The 23,894-nt window shown below is 40.4% G+C and overlaps 1 protein-coding gene across 1 annotated transcript in view; it reads left to right on the top strand.

Moving 5' to 3' along the window:
- ARHGEF28 (Rho guanine nucleotide exchange factor 28) overlaps positions 1–23,894 on the top strand; it is a 113,022-nt gene that overhangs the window by 7,087 nt on the left and 82,041 nt on the right. Inside the window, exons 3-6 of the mRNA XM_017740650.1 lie at positions 8,124–8,271; positions 10,010–10,300; positions 19,551–19,734; positions 21,014–21,194. Of these exons, the coding sequence (XP_017596139.1) occupies positions 8,124–8,271; positions 10,010–10,300; positions 19,551–19,734; positions 21,014–21,194 (804 nt within the window). The remainder of the gene's footprint in view (positions 1–8,123; positions 8,272–10,009; positions 10,301–19,550; positions 19,735–21,013; positions 21,195–23,894) is intronic.

The following is a 23,894-nucleotide window of genomic DNA, read 5'->3' as shown; positions in this document are numbered from 1 at the left end:
ATTTTCAACGATAGACCAGAAAGAACATTAATGCATGTTTTGGCAATGGCCTTGAATATTTTTTGCTTTTTCGTCTGCCTTCTCCCCTCTCCTTTCTGCTAAAAGCACTCCAGATATTTTTATTTCTATCCAGTGGTTCCAGACTTAAAAGATACACCATTTATTTATTTATTTATTAATTACTTATTTATTAGTTTGCCATATGGGACTCTCAAAATTTTTCTGTGCCTTACCTGTTGTCTAGGTTTGATAATGAGCTAAACACAGCTTTAAGACCGGTGGTGCCAAGGTAAGGAAAACAGGGTCAGTTTGATGTAAAGTGCTGATTTGCTGTAGACTTGTTCTGTGGTTCAGATTGTTTAAAAACACTGGTAGATTAATTCTGCATGGGTTGTCAGTTCCATGACTGTCTCTCACACTGCTGCCGAGGTAGAGCAGGCATAAAAAGCACAAAGCCAGCATAAGCTCTGTATCATGTGCTCTCACTAATTCAGCAAAAATGAGATTGTGTTCCCAGGTCTGGCATGGGTCAGGTTAGTGTGGCTGGATGTTGCTTATGGTGACGTGGAAGTGGTGTTGCTGCCAGCTGTGTCTTAAATTGAGCAAAGGGCTGGTTAAGAGGGTTAAACAGAAGAAACTGGACTGAGGAAAACAGTTTTTTATGGTAAGATAATGATGTAGAAAATAAGAACCTGCAAAGCATCTGAGCATATTGCATGTGCACTGAATGAAAAGCATCATATGTCTAATATATGTTTCTTTATAAGTGGGTAATATTAGAGGCAACTTAACAGTGCACAGTAGCATAGAGACTTGCAGATATATATATGTCATGATCTATTACTGGTTTTCTTCTTTTTAGGGGAAATATATTTAGTTTTGCAGTAAATGAGAAGTATTTTAAAGGCCTGTTTGGTTTTTTTTTTTGGTTGTTGTTTTGTTTTGTTTTAATTCTGTTGGATTCTAGTTCCTTTTCCTGAAGACAGCTCTTGCAGTTCTCAACAAAAAACCCTTTTTTTTCTATCTGTGTCTCTGAAGAGAGTGAACCTATGTTGAGGCTAGTGAGGAGGTAGAAGGTATAACTCATTTTGAGACATCAGCTTTGGGTAACAGCCAGTGTCTGCAACTTCAGAAACTCCCAATACAGCAGATGTATTTCAGTTTGTCACTGAAGGGGGAGTATTGCAATAAGCTTGATTGAAAACCCACAAGGTTAAAGGATGGTCTCCTCTTAAACCCCGACAACATAAACCACACCCTTCATCTCTCTTCTCCTTATCAAGGCCAAGGACTTGTTAAGCCGTTAAAGAAGCACAAAGTATGTACCAGGTGCGGAAGGTGGGAGAGGCCAGACGGGATTGTTTGGGTGGGAGGAAGCTCACAGTACTGTGTGTTAGGGAACTATGTGAGTGGTGTTTTCACGCACAGGATGGGGAAAATCCATCTCTGAGGAGTAAACTTGGGCAGCTTTGATCCTGCTGTGAGGCAGGGGAGTCAGCTAGTTAACTTGTGAGGATCTCCTCCATCCTTTGCTTGGAGTGTACTTTTGTCATCAGTTTGGATGTAAGAGAGTGCTTAATTTTTTTCCAGTTTATGTGGGCTACTTAGTCAAAAAGGTGGTGTACTTCTACCAGTATTTACTTTTTCTTTTAAAAAGGCACTGCATCTAAACCAAAGTGAGGAACTTCCTGCTTTTTCACATCAAAAGACGGAAGCTTGTCTGTCTTCATTAGGAAATTTCTCTGTTAGTGCTTTTCTATTCAGGATAGTGCTGGGACCTTGCTAGAGGCATCCTTCAGATTTTATTTTGGTGGTCACCGAATACTTTTTTTCTCACTTTTTTGACAAGAACAGAGAGCTGCCTCAGCTGCTCATCAGTAGACTTTCTGTGTGCTGTATTGCCTTAAGCACCTGTGGGGGTGATGCTTCTTACTTATGCCTGGAGGTATCTGTGCAAATGCATCCTCTACACTTCTGAGAAACCTGCCACATGCTTAACAAGTACCTACAGGTAGTTGGTGCATAAAGCTGATGTGGTTTGGAGAACCTGCTGTGGTCCGTTTCCCACATGTTGGCAGTGTATAGTCCACAGGTTCAGGGGCTGAAGACCAGTCTTGAGCAGATAAGTGAGGTTCTCAGGTGCTGGTGAAGTTTTGCAGTATAAATCAGCAGAGGACTGGCTCTTCTTGAAGCAACTCTGCATGCATATTTAATTTTTATAAAAGTGTATGTGTGGGCTTTTGGACAATATGTAGTATTAAATATAACCCTATCAACACATACCTTGTCTCCAGGTTTGTATGTGGAGTTATGCTTATGGGGTTACTCTGGATAGAAAAAAAAACCATACTCAGTTGCTTCTTCCCTTAAGTTATTAAACGGGGGGAAAAGCCACCCTGATTTTGTTTTGGATATTTTTAGCTATACAGTTAGAAAGTTAATGCTTCTAGAAATGTTCAGCTTTTATCTCCTATGTTTTTCAGTTTGTAACTTCTGTCCTTCCCTATATGTAGTTGCTGTTTGGTTGTGTGCTGAATCCCACTGCATTCAATTCAGTTGGTGTGCATGATTTCTTAAGCAAGTCGATAACTGCATTTACTGCAATCTGTAGACAAGGTCTGTCTGGTGGACGGTATAAAAACATCACACAACATTGGAAAGACCAGTTTATAACTTTTTTCTTGTTGTTAATGATTTGAATATGATTGATTTGTGCTCATTTAGAATTTCCCTACTGCTATTTTAGCATCTTTTGTGTAGATGTGTTCACAGTTGCAGCTGAGTTGCAGAAGGGTCATTAAAACTTTATGCTACTGTTCTTGTCCAAGCACAAGTAAAATATAAACATTTTCTGAAGTGAGTCTTCTCAACAGTGAAAAAATATTTATGTGAAATTGCAGTGGCCAGTAGCAGCTGACATAGAGGAAAATATTCCCATTATTGCTGTCACTGCTGGGGGATTTGCACTTACTTCAGTGTGTTGGGACTTGCATTTTGGAAACAAACAAGTCATTGCTTCGCCTCAGGACTTAAATATTTTTATTAGAGAATATAATTACTAAGCTGTTACTTTTTTTGTCCTGTTACATTTAGAGATGATATCCTTGAAAGCCCTGGATAAAACATTATTTCTCGAGCTATTATGCTACATGCATAATTTGGTAAAGAAATTTTAGAATGTGTTTTACTTTAGACTGTGTTATTTTTATGGTAAAAGGCTGCTGGGAAAGTAGATTTATCCAGGCTGTGTGTGCAAGGATAGAGAGCAATTGTTGAAATTTAAGTGTTAGCCAGCATGGTGGCCTGGATCTAAAGTCCACTAAAGATTTTTTTGTCTTGCAGCTGTTTTGCTGGGGCAAGTTCCTGGTGAGGAAGATGGTGTTTCTAAAAGGTTTCAAAGTGGAAGAAGCTCAGTTCAGGTTAATGGCTAATTTTTGGTTAAGGCATAGAGTGTCTTGCAGCAGGCTGAGGATGAGGCACAGTGGAAGTGCCATGGTCAAACCTTCAGCTCCTCCTGCCTGCCTGGGTGCTGCCATGTTTCAGCTGTGAGGGATTGCTACCCGCAATTGCTACCCTCTCGTCCTCACAAAGAGCCTGCCTCAGTCCCTTGCTGGGATGCAGAACAGGGTCGGAAGAGTGTCTGGAGGTGGGAGCTCTTCTCCCAAGTCTGGCCTTTGCTGCTCCCTACCCAGGACATGGGGTTCAGGGGACCTTGCTGCTGCAAGACTGACATGGCTCTCAGGTGCCCTAGACAAACCAAGGGAAAATGTATGTCTGAAAAACCTGTTTTGTGACACTGAAAGAGTGCATAGACCTATAAATCTTGCTAAAACCACAAACCTTGCTAATCTCCTCCCTGGTGCCAATGCCAGGACAGTGTTGTCTGTGGTAATAAAAGATAGGCTTTACTTTATGGATCCCAGAGAGGTAAAAACTAACACTTCTTCAGCCACAGGTTTAATGTGTTCAGACTTGGAACTGTGTCTCTCTTAAGACACCCTTAACTGCAGTGTCTTCTCCTCAATTCCCCTGTATGCTTTCCTGGTTTTTATTTCAAGGATTACAGTGACAATCTTGGCTCTCATTAAATCAACGTCAGAACTCCTCTTGGCTGCAATGGGCTGAGGGCTTCTCCCAAGTTCTTTTTCTTCAGTTTTCTGGTATCTTTTTGCAGTCAAAGGTGTTGATGTGGCTGCCTGAAGTTCTCTGCTGTTACAGGCCTGTATGGTGTTTGAGAGGTCTCCAGTTTCCATGTGTTCCTGTGGTGGCTCTGTAGAGCTGAATATCTTTTTGTAGCCATGCAGATGTAAACCTAAGTAAGATAATGGCTGGTTGGTCTCAGTAAGTGCCCTTCGACTTTAAAATTTCCTTCCACTACAAGTGCATCAGAATCAACACAGTGTGAGCTTGAGGCAAGGACCTTCCCCAGCATCTACCTGAGAAACCAGCTATGGCCAGGGACTGTGTTTATTTGCTGAGATGGTGAAGTGGCACATCCTTGCCCTTGCTTTGATTAAGTGAGAACTGGGCAATCTGAGGTTCATGTGGACCCTGAAACCATGCTTAAGCATACCTACACGTAGAAACCAAGCTCTTAACTCTCTGTTATATTTTCCTAAGTTTGTGAGGATATGGATAATCTTACTAATGCAATGAAAGAGTTGGGAGAGAGGTTGAACTGTTGTTAAATGAATGAATCTGTGAAAATCGTGTCAAAGACATCTAGCAACTGGATTGTCAAGAATCTGGCCCCTGGATCCATGTTCTCACAGCTGCCTCGTATTCAGTGTACTTGGCCACCTTTCCAAATATGAGACGCCTGTGTTACCTTGTTTGGGTTTTGGTATCTAGAGGATAAGCTTAAATTTTGTCTTTAGAAATGTAGAAGAAACATGTTAGTTGGGATGTGTTTCCAGTTTCAGTGTCTGGAACAAACTCAGACCAAACATCACTCTGTAGGAGGACAGTGTTCTCATTTCAGGTGGTGTGTGTTTTGTAATCTCTTTCTGTTGGTTTTGTTCTTTTGTACTGATACGTGAGCTAGGGCTTAATTACCTACTTTTACACGCCGGTAAGCGTAATTTTATTTTCTTTGCGCTTTACTAATAAGTCAGTGCCACAGTTTTTTTGCAGACTTGAGAAGGTGCTTTGCTCATGCCTTGCAGAATGGGCTGTGAAGTAGTGGAGAAGCCCTTCTCCCACATGTAGTGAGAGTGCTGCTGTGCAAATGACTTTAATGCGTGTGAATTTCTCATTGAACTCCCAGAAAAGTGTTTCACTGTTGTTTATATAGACCATTTAATTGTTGTAACAGTTAAGTGAATATGGTTTGGTTGAAAACCCGGATTGAGCACTCTGGCTCTGCCAGGAAGCAGTGCTTTTACATAAGAGGTGTCATCTTCCAAAAAAGTCTGGGACAGCCTTGTGAAGCGGGGAGACATTTCTTTGGTGGAGCTACTTTACTGTGTCTCATTGCAAGATCCAGCCCACTTCCCTCCTCCATGAGTGCCTTGCTAGGAAAGGAGGAGTAAGATGGGAGCTGGAATTGCTCCCTTTCCTGTGACTCTGAGTTAATTTGTCTGTGGAGGAAAGATCTGTTCAGGTAGTTCCTGCTGCAGCCTGCTCTTGGGGCTGGACTGACCTTGCCTGAGGGACCCAGGATATAAATGCTTCTGTAGGGATTTGGTATAAAACCTGCATACTTTCTCAAAGTATTTTTCTATGTAGGAGTTTTGTAGGATGGACTGCAAGTGATCTTTGTTTGTAGAAAAAAAAGTGATTAAATAGTTCCTGTTATATATTTGGCTTCACAGAGAGACAATTTGAAAGTAAACTGATACATGTTTTAGTAGCAGCAGCAGCAAGAAGAAATATCTTTGAATGGAGCAACATGAAACAAGAACATCTGAAGACAGGATGGAATGTGCTGGAGAAAATGCTAAGAGCTTGCATGAAATAACTGTTTCTGATGCCAGGTGTGATAACCATACAGCATCAAAAATAATTCCACTATTTCTTTCTGTGTTATCTCTGAATCATCTGCTGTAATACAGGGTTTAACTCTCTTTTTGGATCATGTGAGATTTTCCAATTGAATCACTTAATTATTTAGCCAGATACAAGCTAGCTGCCAATCTGCCTTCCTTTTGTAAAATCTCTGCTTAAATGACCATGACTTTAATTTTCTGGAGTGTTGTAAAGAGTGAGCTCTATAAAACTTGGTTTTTATTACGTACACACGAGCTTTCCACTCTCTTTTCCCCCTCTAGACAAGGATTTGTGAAATTCTCCCTCGTGCCTATACATTATGTGAAGTAATTAGTTGAAGATGTTTCTCTATCCTCAGTGAACCCAAGTTTACATTTATTAAAAAGGAGCAGTATGGCTACAATTTGGCTTGATTTTTTTTCCCCCCAACAGCATCTAATTAAGTGAGAAATGTTTCCACAGAGTATCTCCCTTGTTTCATGTAGTTACAGCAAAGAAAACATGAAAGCTGTCTGTCTGTATATTCTCTCTAATTCAGGGGTGCAGAGGGCATAGAGATGGTTTGGGAGTTGTGGCTCCAAGTACCCATGTGGAAGAAATTCTGCTGTGCTCCTGTACACCAGGCAGCTGTCAGCTAAGAACCCACTGGAGTAGACTGTGGAGGGTCTTCAGAGACTTACCCTATTCCTATCTCCCCAAAATAGCCGTCCACATTATTACTCAACAGACCAAAAGGGTTATTCATAACTACAATAACATTTTTTTAGAAAGATTGCTTTAATAACGACAGTAAGAACAGCAACTGCAATAATAATAATAATAATAATAATAATAATTATAATAGTAATAATACATTCTGGTTATAGTAGTGCAAAACCCAAAGAGAAATAGGAGAAAACACTTCACAGTTAAAACACTTCAGGCTACTAAAAAGAGGTGCGTTACCATTTTTTGGGGATGACGGGCATGTTTGCTCTTGATTTTGAGCTCCTAAAGTTGTTTACACCTGTCCTTATGGGAACAGTCCTATCTGAGGAAGATTTTGTGCTTGAAACCAGCCTTTGCCTCTTCACCCCAGTTCATTAGATCTGCCTGCATGGAAGAGGAAAACAAATGCAGGATTTGCATTGTTATGAGTGACGAGAAACATGTCCTTGGGGAAGGCAGGCCAAGATGTGATGTTGTTGTGAGTGGCAAGAGTCACACTGCAGTGAAGTGTTTGCTATATAATGAACAGCGTAAGGACAATCAGAGGCATAAGTGTGGTTTTCAGCCACAGAATTTTCTTTGGTACTGTGTTGTGCTTTGTTTTTCACAGGACTTGTTTGTGGAGCTGGTGGAGTCAGGGCTGTGGTAACTGTTTTGAATAGAGCAGGGCAGGCATCTTTGGAAATACGGCTGAGATATTCTTCCATAGCTTGTTTTCCAGAAAACACCATTTCTGCCAGATGTTGGGGCAATTTGGCCTTATTTAGAACAACTGTGGCAGTCAGGAACTGTGGTGTAGCACACTGTCCTCCTCCTCAAGGAAATGCAGCTTGATCTAAATTTCCGCCCTCAGACTTGTCAGACATTTGTTATTGTTTGCTGCTTCTTAGATCCCTTTCCTGTTCTTTTTTGAAGCTATTGTATGACAGGTTTTTCTTGGCTGGTTGCTTTTTATTTACTAAAAAGAAACCCAAAGACAGATATCTGGGAACTAGTGTTCTTTGAAACCATTTGTAGAATTGCATTGGTGCTTCTTTTTGAAAACTAAGTCTAAGATAATTTAAATCACTTCTGAATTTTTATTTTTTAAAATAGAACTTGCTTTTGTAAACAGCAAAATATTTGAGTTCAGGTTATTCTGATCAATTTTAAATAAAAAGTCAGTTACATTTGCGTGGGGTAGGATGAAAGGAATTGCTTGAAAGATATTGTTTAAAAGACTTTTTAAAATCAGCTTTGCTTTTGCAGGCATAAAAACTGTTATTTTCTAAGTGGAAGTGGAAAACTGAAGGTTTGTTGTATCACACTATCTCTGTATAGTAGAGTTATAAAGGTTATAATAAACTTGGACGTGAATTACACATTAGTGGGTTTGTGGAGGATGGGAAATTTACTAAATGTTTCTGAATGCGCTTTAATTTTTTCAGGGACAGGTGACTATACATGCAAAATTTGACAAAGACATTCACCTCCCAGAGGATGCTGAGTTTTACTTTGTTTATGATGGGTCCCTGAAGAGACACATAATGTTTGCTGAGCGAGCTGATGACAACACTCTTCAGTCCATAGTTCCAGGTGAGCCTTAATTCCTGTTTATATTTTTCCACTCTTTGTTCTACCCAGCCCCATTTCAAAGCTGGGTATAACTGGACAGCTTGGTATAACTGTTTTGTGCCTCTCTAATGGAGAAAATGCAGGGATTTAAATGATGGCCTTTAGTTTCCAGGCTGAGTTTGGCTGAGCGTAGGTGATCCTGCCTTCTGTAGCAATCTGTGCCAACACAGTATTGGATGTAGACAGCTTTACCTGACTTGTACCATTGGGTGTGCATTAAGTTCAGTCTTCAGGGATGGCATAATTTTTAATGTGAGTTGATTCTATGCCACAACTGTTTGCTTCTGGTCAACCTAACACCTGCAAAAGTCCTGTTTTTTTTGAGCCTGCCCTTGGTGCAGCTGATGCCTGGCCTGCAAGGCCCTCCTGCTTGTGATGCTCGGAGCTCTGCTGGAGCTGCACATGGTATGGAGATGTCTGGGAGACAGTTCCAGGGTGCGTCACTGCAAACAGGGGGACATATGTGCTGCCTCCCAGCTGGCTCCCTGCCTTGGGCTTGTCTCCCTCTTGGATGTAACGTAAACCCTACTTGTCACCTTTATTGTGAGCTTTGTGACCTTTCCATTTGTGTGAATAGGAGGCTATAGACGTGAGGTACCTGTGCAATAGGATCTCCTTGTTTTCTCTTGTGTTCTAAAGGGGATTTAGAGTCTGAAAATAAGGGTAGAGTATAAAAAAGGAAAGTTCACTGCAGTTAGATAGTGGCTCCTTTGAACCCGTAAATGCTAAATGATTGTCATGAATTACAACTGGAGAAAATGCAATGCTAGGTTTGTTCCAAGTTGGTTTTAATTTTTTTTTTAAGATCTCAGCATATTCTGTGATACTGTTAAATGGTTGCTTCTGGGCTAGGAACCAAAACAGAAGGCTACGGGCAACACTTAATCATGACAGAAGCCCTGAACAGATGAAAATACAATGTGAGGCTAAACTATATCCCTGCTGATGTTACTGTTATTTTATGGTAGCCAAATTAAACATAAGGGAATACAGAGCACTTTGAAAACAACTATTGTTGTGGTAAATACATCCTTCCTTCTGTAGTTACTAGAATGCACACATACTTGTAGCTCTTCAGAGTATGTAGAAAAATTTAAATTTGTGCCCCATGGTTAACTCTCCAGTGAGAGGTACAGCTTGCACCTCTTCTGACATCTACCCTCCCTTAGATGTCAAAGGAGTAGGAGGGAAAGACAAAGTGCTGAAGAGGTTAAAGAGGCAAACTCCCTTGGACTTTGAGGGTCCCAGCTGTAAGTTACAGAGTTGATACAGCACTTAATCAAGTTTGCCAAGAGCCTGAAGTGTACTTTGCTTAAAAGCCTTTGGCCTGGGTAAATACAAAATTGGTTTTAATAAAGAGGTATTACTCAGAATTCAGGGACATCTAATTTTTCTTAATGCTTACCCAAGAATCCTCAATTCTTTCCACTGTGGTTGAAGAACCCTCACCTAAAAAGACTGGTTCTAGAATTAATTAACTTGGTATAATTGGGAGAACTATCAGTCCAATAGTCTAATCCAAGTTCATCAATAGAAATAGTTGGTGGATGTCCTATGATAAATAAGCGTAATGAAAGGGAAGAATAAAATAATTCTGAATGAGCAACCACAGGTCTTAGAGGTGGACAAGAATTAAAAATAACTAATGTATTTTTTGAACATAGATGATGTTAGTGATTAATTTAATGTATAATTACAGGCCATGGATACCAAGAAGCAGTTTCTGTGTCTGTGTTAATGTACATGGTGGGTTTCTCACCTGTGGTCCTCGGCAGCTGTCCCATCACTTACAGAGAGAATCTGTCATGCAAGTTGTCTCAATTTCTGGTCGACCACGCAGAATGTGTCACCACCAGTAGTCACAAGCTGTTGCTGGATAAGTTTGGGCTAAGGATGAAAGATCTGCAGTCACTGGATAATGACTTGATGATGGCCGTTGCTTATGAAAAGTTGCCTTCAACCTGGAACATCCTTGGAAGCTGCCCAGAAGGTGGTAGAATTTTATTTGAAGTTAGAAAACTTTTAACAGTGGTTTAGTACACAGTTCAGAGCACAGTATCTCACTGTTTTATCCAGTTTCTCAATTCTTGTGCTTTATTTTGTGGTTAATATGAAAAATTGTTCAAGTGTGAGAGGGGTAATCAGAGATTTGGTTTGTGCCCTGAGAGTTAAAAGGGATAATGCTGGTTATTGTAACTCTGTCTCCCTAGAAGGTTTTTCTGCCTTGACTCACTGTGAATGCAGCTCTTTATCTGTAAATAGAGTTGTCTGTTTAAAAAAAGCAAGAACTGTAGCATGAAGCTTTGCAGCCATGATTCTAACCAAGTGAGATATTTTATCTCCAGAGAAAAAGACGGAAGAATATGTTACTGTAGGCATTCTGATGTGCAGAGTAAATATAATTTTTGTGACTGTTCTGTCAGTGTTTATCCTTTTTTTATGACTATGGTCGTTCTTTGTGGAAAATATCATTAAACAAATTTCTTTGTGGCTTTTTTTAGTTGTAGAGGAAGTGGAATGAAGATATATGTGAAACTTTACATTAGGGTATGCTACTGAAAATCTTCATAACAAAATCAGGTGATATTTTCCCAGTTTCAGGTTTCATTGCAAACAAAAAACTTAGGGTTTGGCAAAGAGTATATTTTTTTTGCAGAGTCAGCTGCTTTATAGCTGAGGGTAGAAACTGTGTTATACTTGACGGCTTCACATGTTTTTCATTCAAAATTTGGTAGTTTTGGCCGTTTTCCTTTTAGTACTTTAAATTGCTAAAAACCAGAAGACAGGCAGTTTCCATGTGAGCCAAACTGAAAGAGATTCATGCAAGCTTTTGGGAAATAAAAACACATCACTTAAGCCCATTTCTTTGGGTAAGGGCTTTTTTCATGTCTTAAATCTTTCTAATTCTTAGTGACAGATAACTTAAAATTTGAATAATGTTTTTTATCTGTTTGTTGTAAACAACCCCTTTAACAGATGTTAAAACAAATACCAAGTCTCATTCAAATACTGGCTAGACAGGAGAGGAAAAAAAGAAGCCCATTACTTGTTTCATTTTGATATTTAGTAAATATTTGTTCAGGTTACTCAACTACTGGGAAAACTGTTGGATTTTAGCAATGGGGAACTTGTATCAAAGCCTGAAGAAATCAGCTGTAGTTTTGTTCACTGGCTTATCTAAGCTTTTCACCAGCTGAAACCCAACCCAGAAGCATCAGCAGGATGTCAGTGGTACTGGGAGATGCCTGGGCTAGCCAGCTGGGTACCTGCTTGCTTGAAACATGGGGAAAGGTTATCCTGGGTGTATTGAGGGTCCAGAGAGTCAGAGATCATCTCAGCCAATATCAGAGTAAGCTCTGCCAGGACAACTGCTATCCACAGAGCAAAATTCTTTGATTTTTAGTTGTGCTAATAGTTAATTTTCAGGTATACTGCAACATTTATATGGAAAAAAGGTATGTTGCCCTTGCAAGACTTTTATAGATCTTGTATTTTTGGTTCTATGTATTTTTCATACATTTTTCACTTTTCAGATTAAAATACTATACATAAACAAAATTTCAACACAGCAGAAAAGCTGAGATGTGTGCCACCATTGCCATACAGAGTCTCTGAACATTTGAAGTGTTAGACAAGCACGTCTTCAGCATACTGGGGCTCCCTCATGGGCACTGTTGCACCTGTGGGAGTGACATCTCCCTTTGTACAACAGATGCTGCTCTTAAGTGAAGCCAGGGTCTTTTGCCTTGTTTCTGAATAAACAAAACGAATTCCTGGGGCCTGGTAGCAATGCTCATTTACAGTGGGATCTGTCAGTGCCCTCCTGCTTGGGCAGTGCTTGGAGCCACCCTCGATGAATGGGGGGCTCCTGAAAGCTTTCTGGACAGCTTTTCCTTCAGCCCAAGGGAGGTTAGTCCTTCCCTTTGTCTCTGTCTGAGGTCCAGGCTTGGGCTGGGCCTGGTATCTATTTTGCTCTCCTCTAGGTAGTTTGTATAATTTTTCTTTAACTTCTGTATCCTTTCTCTCTCCTTTCTGAAAGTATAGTTTTGATCCTCTCTCCTGACTATGAGAAGCACTGATTAGAATTGCTTCCTTGTGCTGTCTCCATCACTGTGCTTTTGTCCCCAAAGCCAAGAAAGCCAAAACTGAGGGTTGTCTGTGGCTGAGGGAGCCCTGTGGATGCAGGGGAAGGAGAGGGAGGGAGAAGGGGGAGGACTGAGACGGGAGAGCCTCAGATCTCTCAGCTCATGAGAAGAGGAGGAGAAAGTCTTCATCAACGCTCAATCATCTTCAACCATGAGGCGATTAAGTGTTGTCCCTGTACTCTTCTACATGGTCTAAAAGATCAAAATTGGTGAGAAACAGAATGTAGATGTTTATGAGTGCTTAGAAAGAGAATGAGAACTTTTTTCCCTACTTGCTGTCCCTACAACTCCTTGTATCAAAGGTCAGAGGTGTCTTGACACTTGACATTGTCAGGATGTTCTTTTTAATATAAATGTTGCAAAAGATGGGTGCTGTTGTCCATCACTACTTAGAATGTTATGCTTGTGCAGTTCTGTCAGTTTTAGAGCTGCTGGGCTATTTTTATTGGAAAAAAGCACTTTTGAGTGACATGTTGCTGGAAAAAATTATTGCACCATCTGGTGGTTTTTGACCTCATTCATTTTTATGCGGATTTAGACACGTAAGGTTGATGGAAAGATAGAAGAATGCTTTATTCATAGAAATTTTGGTATTTAGGGTAATGTATAAGAAGGACTGGGTAAAGAGGGCCCAGAGATTGTCTAGGGAGCATTGCAAATAATTCAGGAATTTAGTGTAGCCTCACAGGTCAGGAGTTATTGGCTGCATTATAGAAAGTTCAACAAAAGAAACAAGAAAGCATGAACCTTTCGGTAATGCTCACTTGTAATAGATGCGAGCTGCTCACTCTCATAGAGTGGTCAGGTGTTGAGATAAGCAGCTTGCTGCTAGAGAAAACTAGGGACTCAACAAAGGTGCTATGCTTAGACATTTATTTGTTGGTGGGTTTCAGGAAAGGGGAAGGAGGGGTGGGGAGGAAGGAGAGGGAGAAGCTGATTTTCTTGTTTATTGCACCTTGATAAAGAATATTTTCCTTCTGAACTGGATTATTCAATCTGTGGAGAGAATCAGTATTAAATAATAAGCTAAATAAATTGTTAGTGCTGCCAAAAAAAGAGAAGAGAATCTCTGTGGAAAGATTCCACAGTTTTTTTGTTTACCAAAAAAAGAAAAAAAAAAAGGAAAAGATGCAAAGAAGGGAGGAAAGAAAAACTAAAAAAAAAGAGAAAAAGAGAGAAAGGAGAAATTAATCGGAATGAGAAAAATGCTTCCAAGTAACTCTTTCTTAGACCATCAGGTTATGGCAGCCTTCCAATACTGGCAGTCCCAAGAACCATGAGACATAGGTTCAGCATCTTCCCCACAAATTTTTATCCTTGACACACTCAGGTTTACATTTCTCAGCTGTCAGAGGGTGAATAGGAGCACAGGAGGACACTTTGCAAGCAGTGCACTTTATTGACAAGAAGCTGAGGGCATCTCAGTTTTTGGTTGTTTTAGGGGCACTGCCAAGTGTGTGAGTTCACATTGTCTGGGATAATTAACTGTGCTGGTAATCGAACAAGAACAGTTGCTGACAGCATTGCCACTATTAACAGTTATTTTCAAGAGGAAGGCTGCTCGTTTAGGTTTTGGCTATTAATAGAAGCAATAACACTACAGCCTGAATTAAGAAAACTAATTGTGGAAGGGAACAGTGTTTAGTTCCCTTTTGTGAACAAGGAGATTTTCCATTTTATTTCATAAATGCATAGTAATTGTTTTCTAGGGTTAGGTCTTATGGAATGAACTGAGCTACCCAACCTTGCTGCTTTATAGTCTGCCTTTGGGGGATGCTTTTCTATTTTCTGTGGCACTTTTTACTTTATAGCCCTTGCCCTACCATTTTCTTCATAATTTATGTTACTCCTTTCGCCTGGTATTACACATATGCCTTCTAAAGTGCACAAGCTCAAACCTGACTGATGTGATGTCAGGGTTTGATGTAAATTAAAGAAAATTCTGTCTTCTCTTCAGTTGGAATTTTAGATTACTTTTTTTCCCCATGGAAGGAAATGGAGAGGAGTGCAAAGTGCCTGTTGTCCTTCACAGAATTAGAAAAAACATTGGGAGCAGTGGATAACTGTGTCTAGGTCGGGTGAGATTTGTGAGGAGAGGTAATTGTATTTTGGTCAGAGAGTTCAGCGTGTTAGAGAAACAGATAAATCTTTGCCCCAGCAGGAGTTTGTCCTTTTGGAAGCTGTGTCTGGCAGAGGGAGGAGGATGCTAGCCTGTACATTGTAAAGCAGATGAGTGTCTTCCAGTGCCTGCTGTTGACCCAGAAACCTGCATGGGGCAAGATATTGTCGAACACTCTTCAACCTATGGGTTGCCAGCACGTGTGTGATTCTCATCTCCTGGTCAGTGGTAATAAGAGCAGAGAGAAGGCATTTGAGATCCCTTTGACCATGAAGGGGCTTTTTGGGAAAAGCACGGAGCACTTGGAGATATGCAGAGTGACAGGAGAGCGAGTCCTATGAGAGATAAAGCAGATAAAGTTTCCTATTGAAGGCAGTGTTTAAGTAGTGGGGTTCAGGAGCCACTCTGCTGCTGAAGAGACCAGATGTGGAGCTGTGGTCTAACCCAGACCTTGGTGCTGGGCTGGAGAGCCCTGCTCTTCTGGCTGAAAGGGTGTCCCACCTGGTATTGAGTACTAGGGTGGTGCTCAAAAAACAAGTGTCTTACACCAGATACCTCGAGGGAGTGTTTGGCTGCAGTACTAAAGAATGAGGAATATCCCTCCTGCTAACAGATGCCATCTCCTGTAGTGTTTTGCATCATAGTTGGGGTCACCCTATCAGTAGAGTCAGCTGCAGCTTCACCTGAGGTGTAAGTGTGGCACCATGCACAGCTTTTAATGCATGGGGCTGGTGGATGGGAGCCTTTTCTAACCCTCCTGCTGCTAGAACTGCTGGAGCAGGACACCCTTTGCAATGGACCTTTACCTTCCCTCATGTTCTTTTCTTCTGTAGGATTGATGCCAGCCTCCGGGAATTGGTTCATGTAGGTATGCTCTCAGGTGATCTGTCACATACCTGACTTCATGCATTGCAGCCTTATGCCCCTTCACAAAACCACTAGTGTGGGTTTTTGCAGCAGTGGGGTGCACTGAAGACAGTTTTATAAACAATCTCATACCTAATGGAAAAATGAAAAAATTAGCAGTACTGCGTAAAAGTATGAGGCCAGGAAAAAATTGAATTTGTCAGCCAGTTTTGATGTCTCCCCCTGCTTTTCAAGTCCCAGATCTTGAGGTGTTTAGTCTCCTTCCAGGAAACTAATGAAATTCAGAGCCCAGAAAGGACTTAGTCATTTCTGTAAGAGAGAAATACTTGGTTTTAGTTTATTTTTTTGAATATAGGAAGGGATTCAGGTGCAAGGAAGAACAAAAGGATTTTTTTTATGTTTGAAACAGACTGTTTGGCTCAGCTCTGTGTAACCCAAACAGAATGTTTTGGCTGGAGAACCGGGATGCAATGCAAAACAAAGTCTTGATAGTGCATATAATTTACGGCACCACCTGCCTTGCAGCAGCTATCTGAATCAGCCAGCAGTGTGTCCTTCAAATCGTAGGAGCAGTTTGGTTTGTGCATCGATAGGAAATGGCATTCTGTACCATTTAAATTAAATTATATTTTATACCATTTAAATATGAATATGTTGAAGAAGCCTTGTGTTTTCCTTTTTTTCCTTATTTTGTTCCAGCTTGCCACAGAATGCAGTTAAATTATGTTGGGTTTTTTCCACAATATGGGGGGTGTGTGTATGTTTGTTTCTGGATAGTTTTCTTTCTGTTGTGGTTTTTTTTTGTGGTTCCCCCCTCCCTGCCCTTATACCACATTTGAATTCTTCCCCAAGGGAATGGGAAAATAAAGTGAAAAGTGTAGGAAAATGCCATTTGTTCTGTCACAGTGAGGAAGTATAAGAGAAGGTGGTAAAAGAAGAGAATTGAAACTAGAAATTGTTCTTAAGGGATGAAATTGCTAACCCCCTGTTGTTTCAGAACTTTCCCATCTTTTAATGTAAATCTTTTCTTTATGGGCAGATCTGTTTAAAAAGCTTATTATCAGTCATCATGTCTTTTTTTTTTTTTTTTTTTTTAATATTGCTGATTCTGGAATAGAACAACAGCAGATTTTGGATGTAAATGTCGGTGGAGATGACCTGGTCCTACCCTCCACTTGGAGCAAGTCTAGCTTGAAAATTGTGTCAGGTTGCTAAGGATCAGATTTTGAACACCTCTGTGGACAGACAGTTTGTAACCTCTCTGGGCCACCTGTCCCAGTGCTGCCCCACCATCCTTGTGGTGAAAAAGACAGATCCTTATATGGAAGAGCATACTTACCTTTCCTTTCCTTCTGAGTAGACAGTTCGAATTTCAGATTTTACTATCATGAAGGTATTAGTAATTGCTTTATGTCATCAGGTTCTGTTCAGTCCGGGGCAAGCCATGTGGGATTAGTAAGAAGGCAGTACCCCAGCAAACGCGTCCTCTAGAGAGGTGAAGGAGAGGGAGGAATGTGAGTGCTGTTTCTGATTAAGTGCATCAGGGCTGAAACCAGACAGTCAACCTGCTGGGTGGTTCAGCTACCATGTGCATTGAAGCTGACCATGAACAAATTTAGCATAAGGTTAGATGAAGGTTGTTAGGTTAGGCAGATAAAGATTGGTTACTAGAATATTTGTGGTGAGATAGTAGAAGTTATTGTTTTAGATGGTGGTTTCAGAAGACAAAGATTAATTACTGTTATTTTTAAAAATAGGTTTTTTTGTAGCAGACCTATAACGAACTGCATTGTTTGTAAGATTTGGCTGCCAGAAGAGTAACTTTATTTGCTGCAGTGTCAGAGCAGAGAGAAGGCTATTCCACATCAGGGAAAGCTTCCTAAGGGCTCCCTATTAGGACTTCCCTGAGTGGGAAAGTACCTAATCTTATCATCCTCAGAGCAAGCTTATCTGGCTTTTTTTTGGCATTGTTGCAGTATACATTGAAACCCCATGGCCACAGGCCAATGTTCAGAGCAAAGTTTGCCTTTTTGTTTCAATGCTTTTAGTCTGAGGATTGGGGTTGCATCTACTTGGATGTTTAGTGTGTTTAATATTGATTGATGTATTTGCATGTGTTTTAATTAGATTAATTTGTCTGCTGTCTCATTACTAACACTGTATATAGAAAAAATGTTCTAGCTGGAAGCATCTGAAGAACATAACTTGATGTCTAAAGTGAGACTTCAGCAGAATTTCAGTATTCCAGATCAAGGAGCAAGTCTGAAAACTCTTTTTTTTTTTCCCTGTGAATGCATAATGTTGGTTCAGGGTCTACATTTTGGACCATATAATTTCCTGGGTATTTAAACTTGAACTCCCTGGTGTACATATAAACACTTAAGACAAGGTGCTCTGCTGGGGTCCAGACTGGTGGCACAGCCTTGAGTCTGCTGAAGTCCTTGTGTGGGAGACTCTGTGAGGTACAGAAATAGCACTGAGGCCAGTGCTATCTATGCAAAGTGTAGATGATGTTATCAATCTCTATTCAGAAATATAGCTAGGGAGAGGGAAGATACTGGCACACATTTTCATACTGTGTCTGAATTGCTAGGTCATTCTCCAAGCAAGTGAGAGATCTGGGCTTTGAGAATTGTTTTTCACTTCTGATGACAGCATAATGAGAAAGGCATCCACGTCTAAACAGCTGAGACTTGTCCTAGATGATTGTTGCATTGTAGTCAGTCTGCTGTTTTCTTGGTCTTTTGCCCTGCAGCCCCTGGTTTTCCCTCTGTACCATCCCCTATTTTCAATTACTCTGCAATGGAGTGAACAGCATATGCTTCCACCAGATGAGTGTTCGGAGGAAATTTTAAGCTGTGTGTGTCCAAATCCCATCTGGCTGAGAGGGAAATTGTACTGAGGTCTCTCAGATTTTGGGAAGCCTTAACCTTTGTTATTTAAATGTTCCTTCATAGAAGAAGGTCTCATATCCAAGCAGACCAAGGTGCTTGATGAGAAGTGCTTGATTGGGCTTTGAAACTGAGAGTTTCAGTCAGATCTTCTGGGCTGAGTTGTTCAAGGCCAGGTTAAATGGTGCTTTGAGAAACCTCCTATAGTGGAAGCTGTCCCTGTCCATGGCAGGGTCTTTGTACTAGATGGTCTTTGAAGTTTCCTTCTGACCCAGGCCTTTCTGTGGGTCCATGTTGCTTATGATTCCATGTAGCAAAGCATCTGCAAATACTTGAGTAGGATTCAGCGGATGTAAAAGTTGCATGTGCTTAAAGACTTTGAAACATACGTGCTGTCTTGTTCCATGGATGTCTAAACACTATAGTTCGTATTAATATTGGTAACTAAAATGTAGAAATGATCATTGTTTCCAAAGACTGAAATTAGAAACACTTTGTAGACCTTGGAGGAAAAGACCTCATAATTTATTACTTTTATCTGTGGCCCTGGATCCTACAGCAGATCCTGTGCCCAGATGGACATATATTTGCCTAGAATCTGAAATGGGAAGATCAAGAAAAAGTTTTAAAGACTGGTACCTGGGAAGAAAATTGTTGCATAGGCAGGTTAATGCACCAAGCCACATGTTGGCTAGCCACAAATAAGATGAAATTTGAACATGAATTAAAAAAAAAATAATGATGTGACATTTTATATGTTCTACAAATACTTAGGTACATATTATTTAAATGTTTAGTGACATTCAGGTTTCAATAATTCTCCCTGCATCTTGTTAATGTGTCTACTTCTGTTAGAACTGCAATGAAAAATAGTTTTCAGACACTACATTCAGGTTTGCTGGCTATTACAGTGCTAGAATCTGTGGCCTGAAGCTCCATTTTACTCTGATGCTTCAAATTTCTTTCATTTATTGAAGGAAGCATGACCTGGTTTCCTGGGTTTTGGCTGCCTGGAAGTTTTGCTTCCACTTGAAATGGAAAGATAAGAAGTCTGGATGGGTTGCCACCAAATACTCAGATCAAAAACTGTATCACCAGTGGAGATCCTGCAGTGATTTTCCCTGTGTAGTGGTAGAGAAAGTTCCTTAAGTTCCTAGCAAGTAAAATGCTGGTGTTTATTACTGATTATTTTGATTTGCTTGCTGTGGTTTTTTTAAGAGTCTGAACAAAAAGAAACTCTTCTCCACCTTGTGATGAGGTTGGGCTTGGTTAAGCTTTCCCAGTTCTTGGCAGCCCAGCCTGGAGGGTCATCAGCGTTGGCATTACCTAATGAGGATGGAGCAACACCGTTAGATTTGGCTTTACAAAATGGACACTCCAAACTTGTTCAGTTCTTTACAAAGTGAGTATAATGGTTTGCTGTTTTCAATGAAAATCTCTTGTCATTTAAAGGATGTGGGGAGTACTGTTATTTATCTGGAAAGAGTTGCCTATTTTGTGCTGGTTTCTGCTGCTTTTGCCAGTATTATCATTTTAGGTGGTAAATTTACATTTACAATTAAAGGAAGTTTATTATTTGTGTCCTTCACTACATTTGAAGTCAATTAACAGTCAGTTAAATGATAGAGGACCAGCTGCACCATCAGGTGCCTCTCCCAGTACTGTATCAACTGAATCCCGACACACTAAAACCAAGTAAAGGCATTCCTTAAAAATATATGTAAAGAAATATTTATACATAAACAGAAACATAGTACCTGACTTCCAGGAAACCTCAGCAGACTCTGTGATCCCTCCAAAGCTCAAGTTTGAATGAACAAATAAGGGAGAATCAGCAGCAAAGACACTGCTGCAGTTATGACTCCATTCTGCCCAAGAGCTGCCACACTGACAAATTACTTAAAGGACAAGTGCTTTCTGGCACCTTTCAGCTGTCTGGAGCCCTGTCTGTGCAGTCCTGAGGAGCTGCCTGGGGTGTCTGTGCATGTCTTGGGATACCAAATGGTAAGCAACAGATACCCATTCTTACTCTTGGCTTTTCTTTGCAAATAGAAATATGCAAGAATTGGGCTACATTTTTATTTTGGTATGTGGCTCTTTCAGTTCTGGCTCCATGCAGCCTGTAGTTTATGTGAGACTTATCTGTACTTCAGCTTGAAAAAAAGTACAACACGGGTACAGTACATTGTGTTATGACTGTCTCATTTGTTTGTTATGTCCAAACAATACTGTATTCCCTTGAGATACTTTCTGTTTTTCACTCTTGTGGGATAACAAATCTGCTAGCTGCCAGTCGTGTCGTACTGCTATATATGGCAACATTGACAGGAAAAGGTACTATTGCTCATTTACAGCAATAAGGAGAAATAGGTATTGTCACAGCTTGCTCATTCTGGCTTCTTTTAGTAGTGAGTAACCATCTAGAGCTAACATTTTTTTTCCCAGTTGATAGCTAGAAGTAGCTATGGGTTCTTAAGGCTGAAAAGAGTCGTTGCTACGTATTTGTTTGCCCAGCTGTGTTTTCAGTGGATGTTTCAGATTTTCTGCCTCTAGTTTTTGCAGTGGGTGCATTGGAGTCCTGACGGATTGTGCTGAAGGCAAGCAGGAAGCTCACTGTGGCTGTGCTTTCATTCTACCTGTGCAGAGAGCTCTGCTTTGACTTAAAGAGTGTGTCATTCCAGCTTCCAGGGCAGTCACTCGCTTGACATTTCAAGAGCAGAGATCAGCGAGGGTGCCTGCCTGCAGTTTGTTCATTCATCAAGAGCTCTGACGCTGACGTTTAGCCACACTGCACAGCACTTGCTGGAGTCAGACGTTAAGCTCTTCAGAAAATACTTCTGGGACAGACCTCTTCTTTATCAGGTACCACAGATTTTCTTCACAATTTCCACCTGTAGACTTTTGAGGCTGGATTTGTTTTTCTTGTGTATCCTTTTAATTTAAGCTGCCTGTGTGACTGATCACCAGCATAATTTCATTATTACTATTGTGGACTTCTGCTTCATGTAAGAGTAGCACATTGTGTGTCTGAAGCTGGAGCGTAAGAGGTCTTGAGAACTTTGTCGAAGCCTCCTTTGCCTCCCAAGTTGTTTTTTAATCATGATGGACCCTACAGGGAGTATCTTTCCATGAAATCTCTGTGTCTTCAATTGCATTGCCATTGTATTCATTTTTGTACTTTGAAATATTTAATTTACTTCCATGCTTCTGGTAGTGTAGTGCCCTGGAGTCTTTATCAAGAGCCAACCCTGGTCTATTATTTACAGAAGAAATACAGAGTACAGACTTTTTCTACAGAGTTTAGTTTAGTTGGTCTTATTTTAATGTAAAATGTCTGGAACACTGCTGTCATATCCTTAGGACATCTCTTGATTTCAATAAAATAAAGAGAATGCTTGAATGTAGAAGTTCTTTAATAGCAATGCAGATGCTTACCTGTGTTTTTAGATTGAGACCGCACATCATATGTAAAACTAGGGAGCTAAAAGCACACTAAAAGTTGGCTTTTTTTCTGGTCTTGAAATTCAACTTTTCCGTTCTTAGCTTTGGGTTTCCTCATTTGTGCACTGATTTTCCTTGCATTACCTTTATTGCATACTGCTTTTTTCTTAACTTAGGAAATTATTTATGTGTTATGTTTAACATAGAAACTTATGATGTGGTGTATTGTATAGTCTGTATGTTTAATCTCATGTAATAACATTGTCCAGATTTTGATTTGTTTCAATACAAAAAAGTTACTCTCTGTAGCTTGCAGAATCCCTACAATTTGTGTGTGGCTTTTCCATTGAGACAATAATAAACTCAAAAGGAAAACCAAGACTATAATCAAGAATGCATTGTTATTTATATAACTGGCTTTTTCTTCCACTCACGAAGTCCTTGTTTTTCATTCAGTCTTTGAAATGGAAAAAGAAAGTGTGGCATGTTAGGTATTCTCAAAGACAAAGACTCTTAAAGGCTGCAAAATTCTGCATTTGGTATTTTCTGGAAAAAGCCTACTGCTCTGGATTTGTTGGTTCCCCTTTTGCCATTCCTCTAGTTGCAGCAGTCTAGGTTCTGTTGTGAGGACCTTATTCCCCACCTGCTCAGCATGGTGTTGCAGCACTTCTAATAAAGCAGAAATAAGTGAAGAGTAATTGGGAAGATAATGTGGTTTATTTAGTTAATTTCTTATACACAAGCTGTTGTGTTTAGACTGTGTATTATGTCCTAAAAGAAAGGTAAAATTCATTCTCTTTCTGTTGCAAACAAGAATTCTGAGCTCTTTAGTGGTATCCAAAGAATTGGGAGGCAATTAGAAATTTTTGGTGGGTATTAGACATTTCACAGTACACAGTCTTTTTAAAATAGAGACAGAACTTACTGCTGTCCTGGAGTATTCATTTCATCTACAGCAGACTTAGGCTGTACATTTGGTGTCTGAGATTGTATAAATGACCACATTGCTATTTCATGCTTGAGTCAGAATGTTCTGAACTGAAGAAAGGGAGCTTGTCTCAGTTATGATGGCATGTAGTGTTGGATTTGTGGATTTGTGTGAAATGGTTGCCTTAGACAGCAGCACATCTATTCATGCAAGAAAAGCATCGTCTTTCTCAAGTATATTCTTCACGCTCTGCTGTGTCAGTTCTTTCAGTTCCTTTTCTATTCCTTAGAAGGCTAATGAAGAAGTAACAAAAAAGTTAAGACAAGCTGTCAGTAAGCTAAAGTCACTTGTATGGGAGCCATGCCTTAATTAAGCAGTTCAAAAAGTGGAAACCCACAGGTTTTGTGGGCACTTTAGGCAACAGAGATGGGAAAGACACCTGAAATTGCTGAGAAGAAATGTGGACTTGCTTAAATTCTGTGTGACCTCCTTAAGGCAGAGATTGCTGTGTGGTAGTGGTGCCTGTAAGTGGGACGATGTGGTTGGTTCATTGTGCAGTTCCAGTGGAGACCTAGACAGCAGAGAAGGTGATCCACAAGGCTGTCAGTGCTGGAGGCAGCACAGCCAGTGCAGGGCAGAGGTCCTGCGTGAGAGGAAGAGAGATCTGGGGACTGATGGACGTGTTTGAAATGGTGTCAGAGTAATGAAAAAAACAAAAAGGCCAAGCCAGGATAATTATCCAAAATGACTAAGATAGTTTATGATCATTTAAGTAATTTTTTTGCCTGGTGGTGGACAGATTTAATAGTTACCAACTTTCTTTTGACTTTTTCTGCCTGATAGGTGCTAGAGTGGGAAACTGTCTAGCACAGCAAGAGACAAGCAGAGGTAAATGCAACTATCCCCACTGAGGTGGGGCTTCATGTCTTTCAAATTAGTTTGGCTGCAGTATTCAGCAGAGCGTCACCCCTGGCCTTTTCTTTTGTGTCCAGGTTACCATGTCTTTTCTCTGTTTGCAGCTCTTGGTACATGGCAAATACACAGGCAGCCTTCTAGAGGGAAAGACTAAAAGCTAGCAGAGTTGTAGATGAAAGGACACAAAAGAATCCATTCTTTCTGCCTCCCACTTTGTTTATCATCTCTGAGGGTAATTTCTAAAATAGGAGACTGTATCCCAGCCCCCTCTTCCTTTT

The sequence above is a fragment of the Corvus brachyrhynchos genome, unplaced genomic scaffold (genome assembly GCF_000691975.1).
Source record: "Corvus brachyrhynchos isolate BGI_N302 unplaced genomic scaffold, ASM69197v1 scaffold467, whole genome shotgun sequence".
NCBI classification, from domain to species: Eukaryota; Metazoa; Chordata; class Aves; order Passeriformes; family Corvidae; genus Corvus; species Corvus brachyrhynchos.
This window is presented reverse-complemented; position numbering and strand designations above follow the sequence as displayed.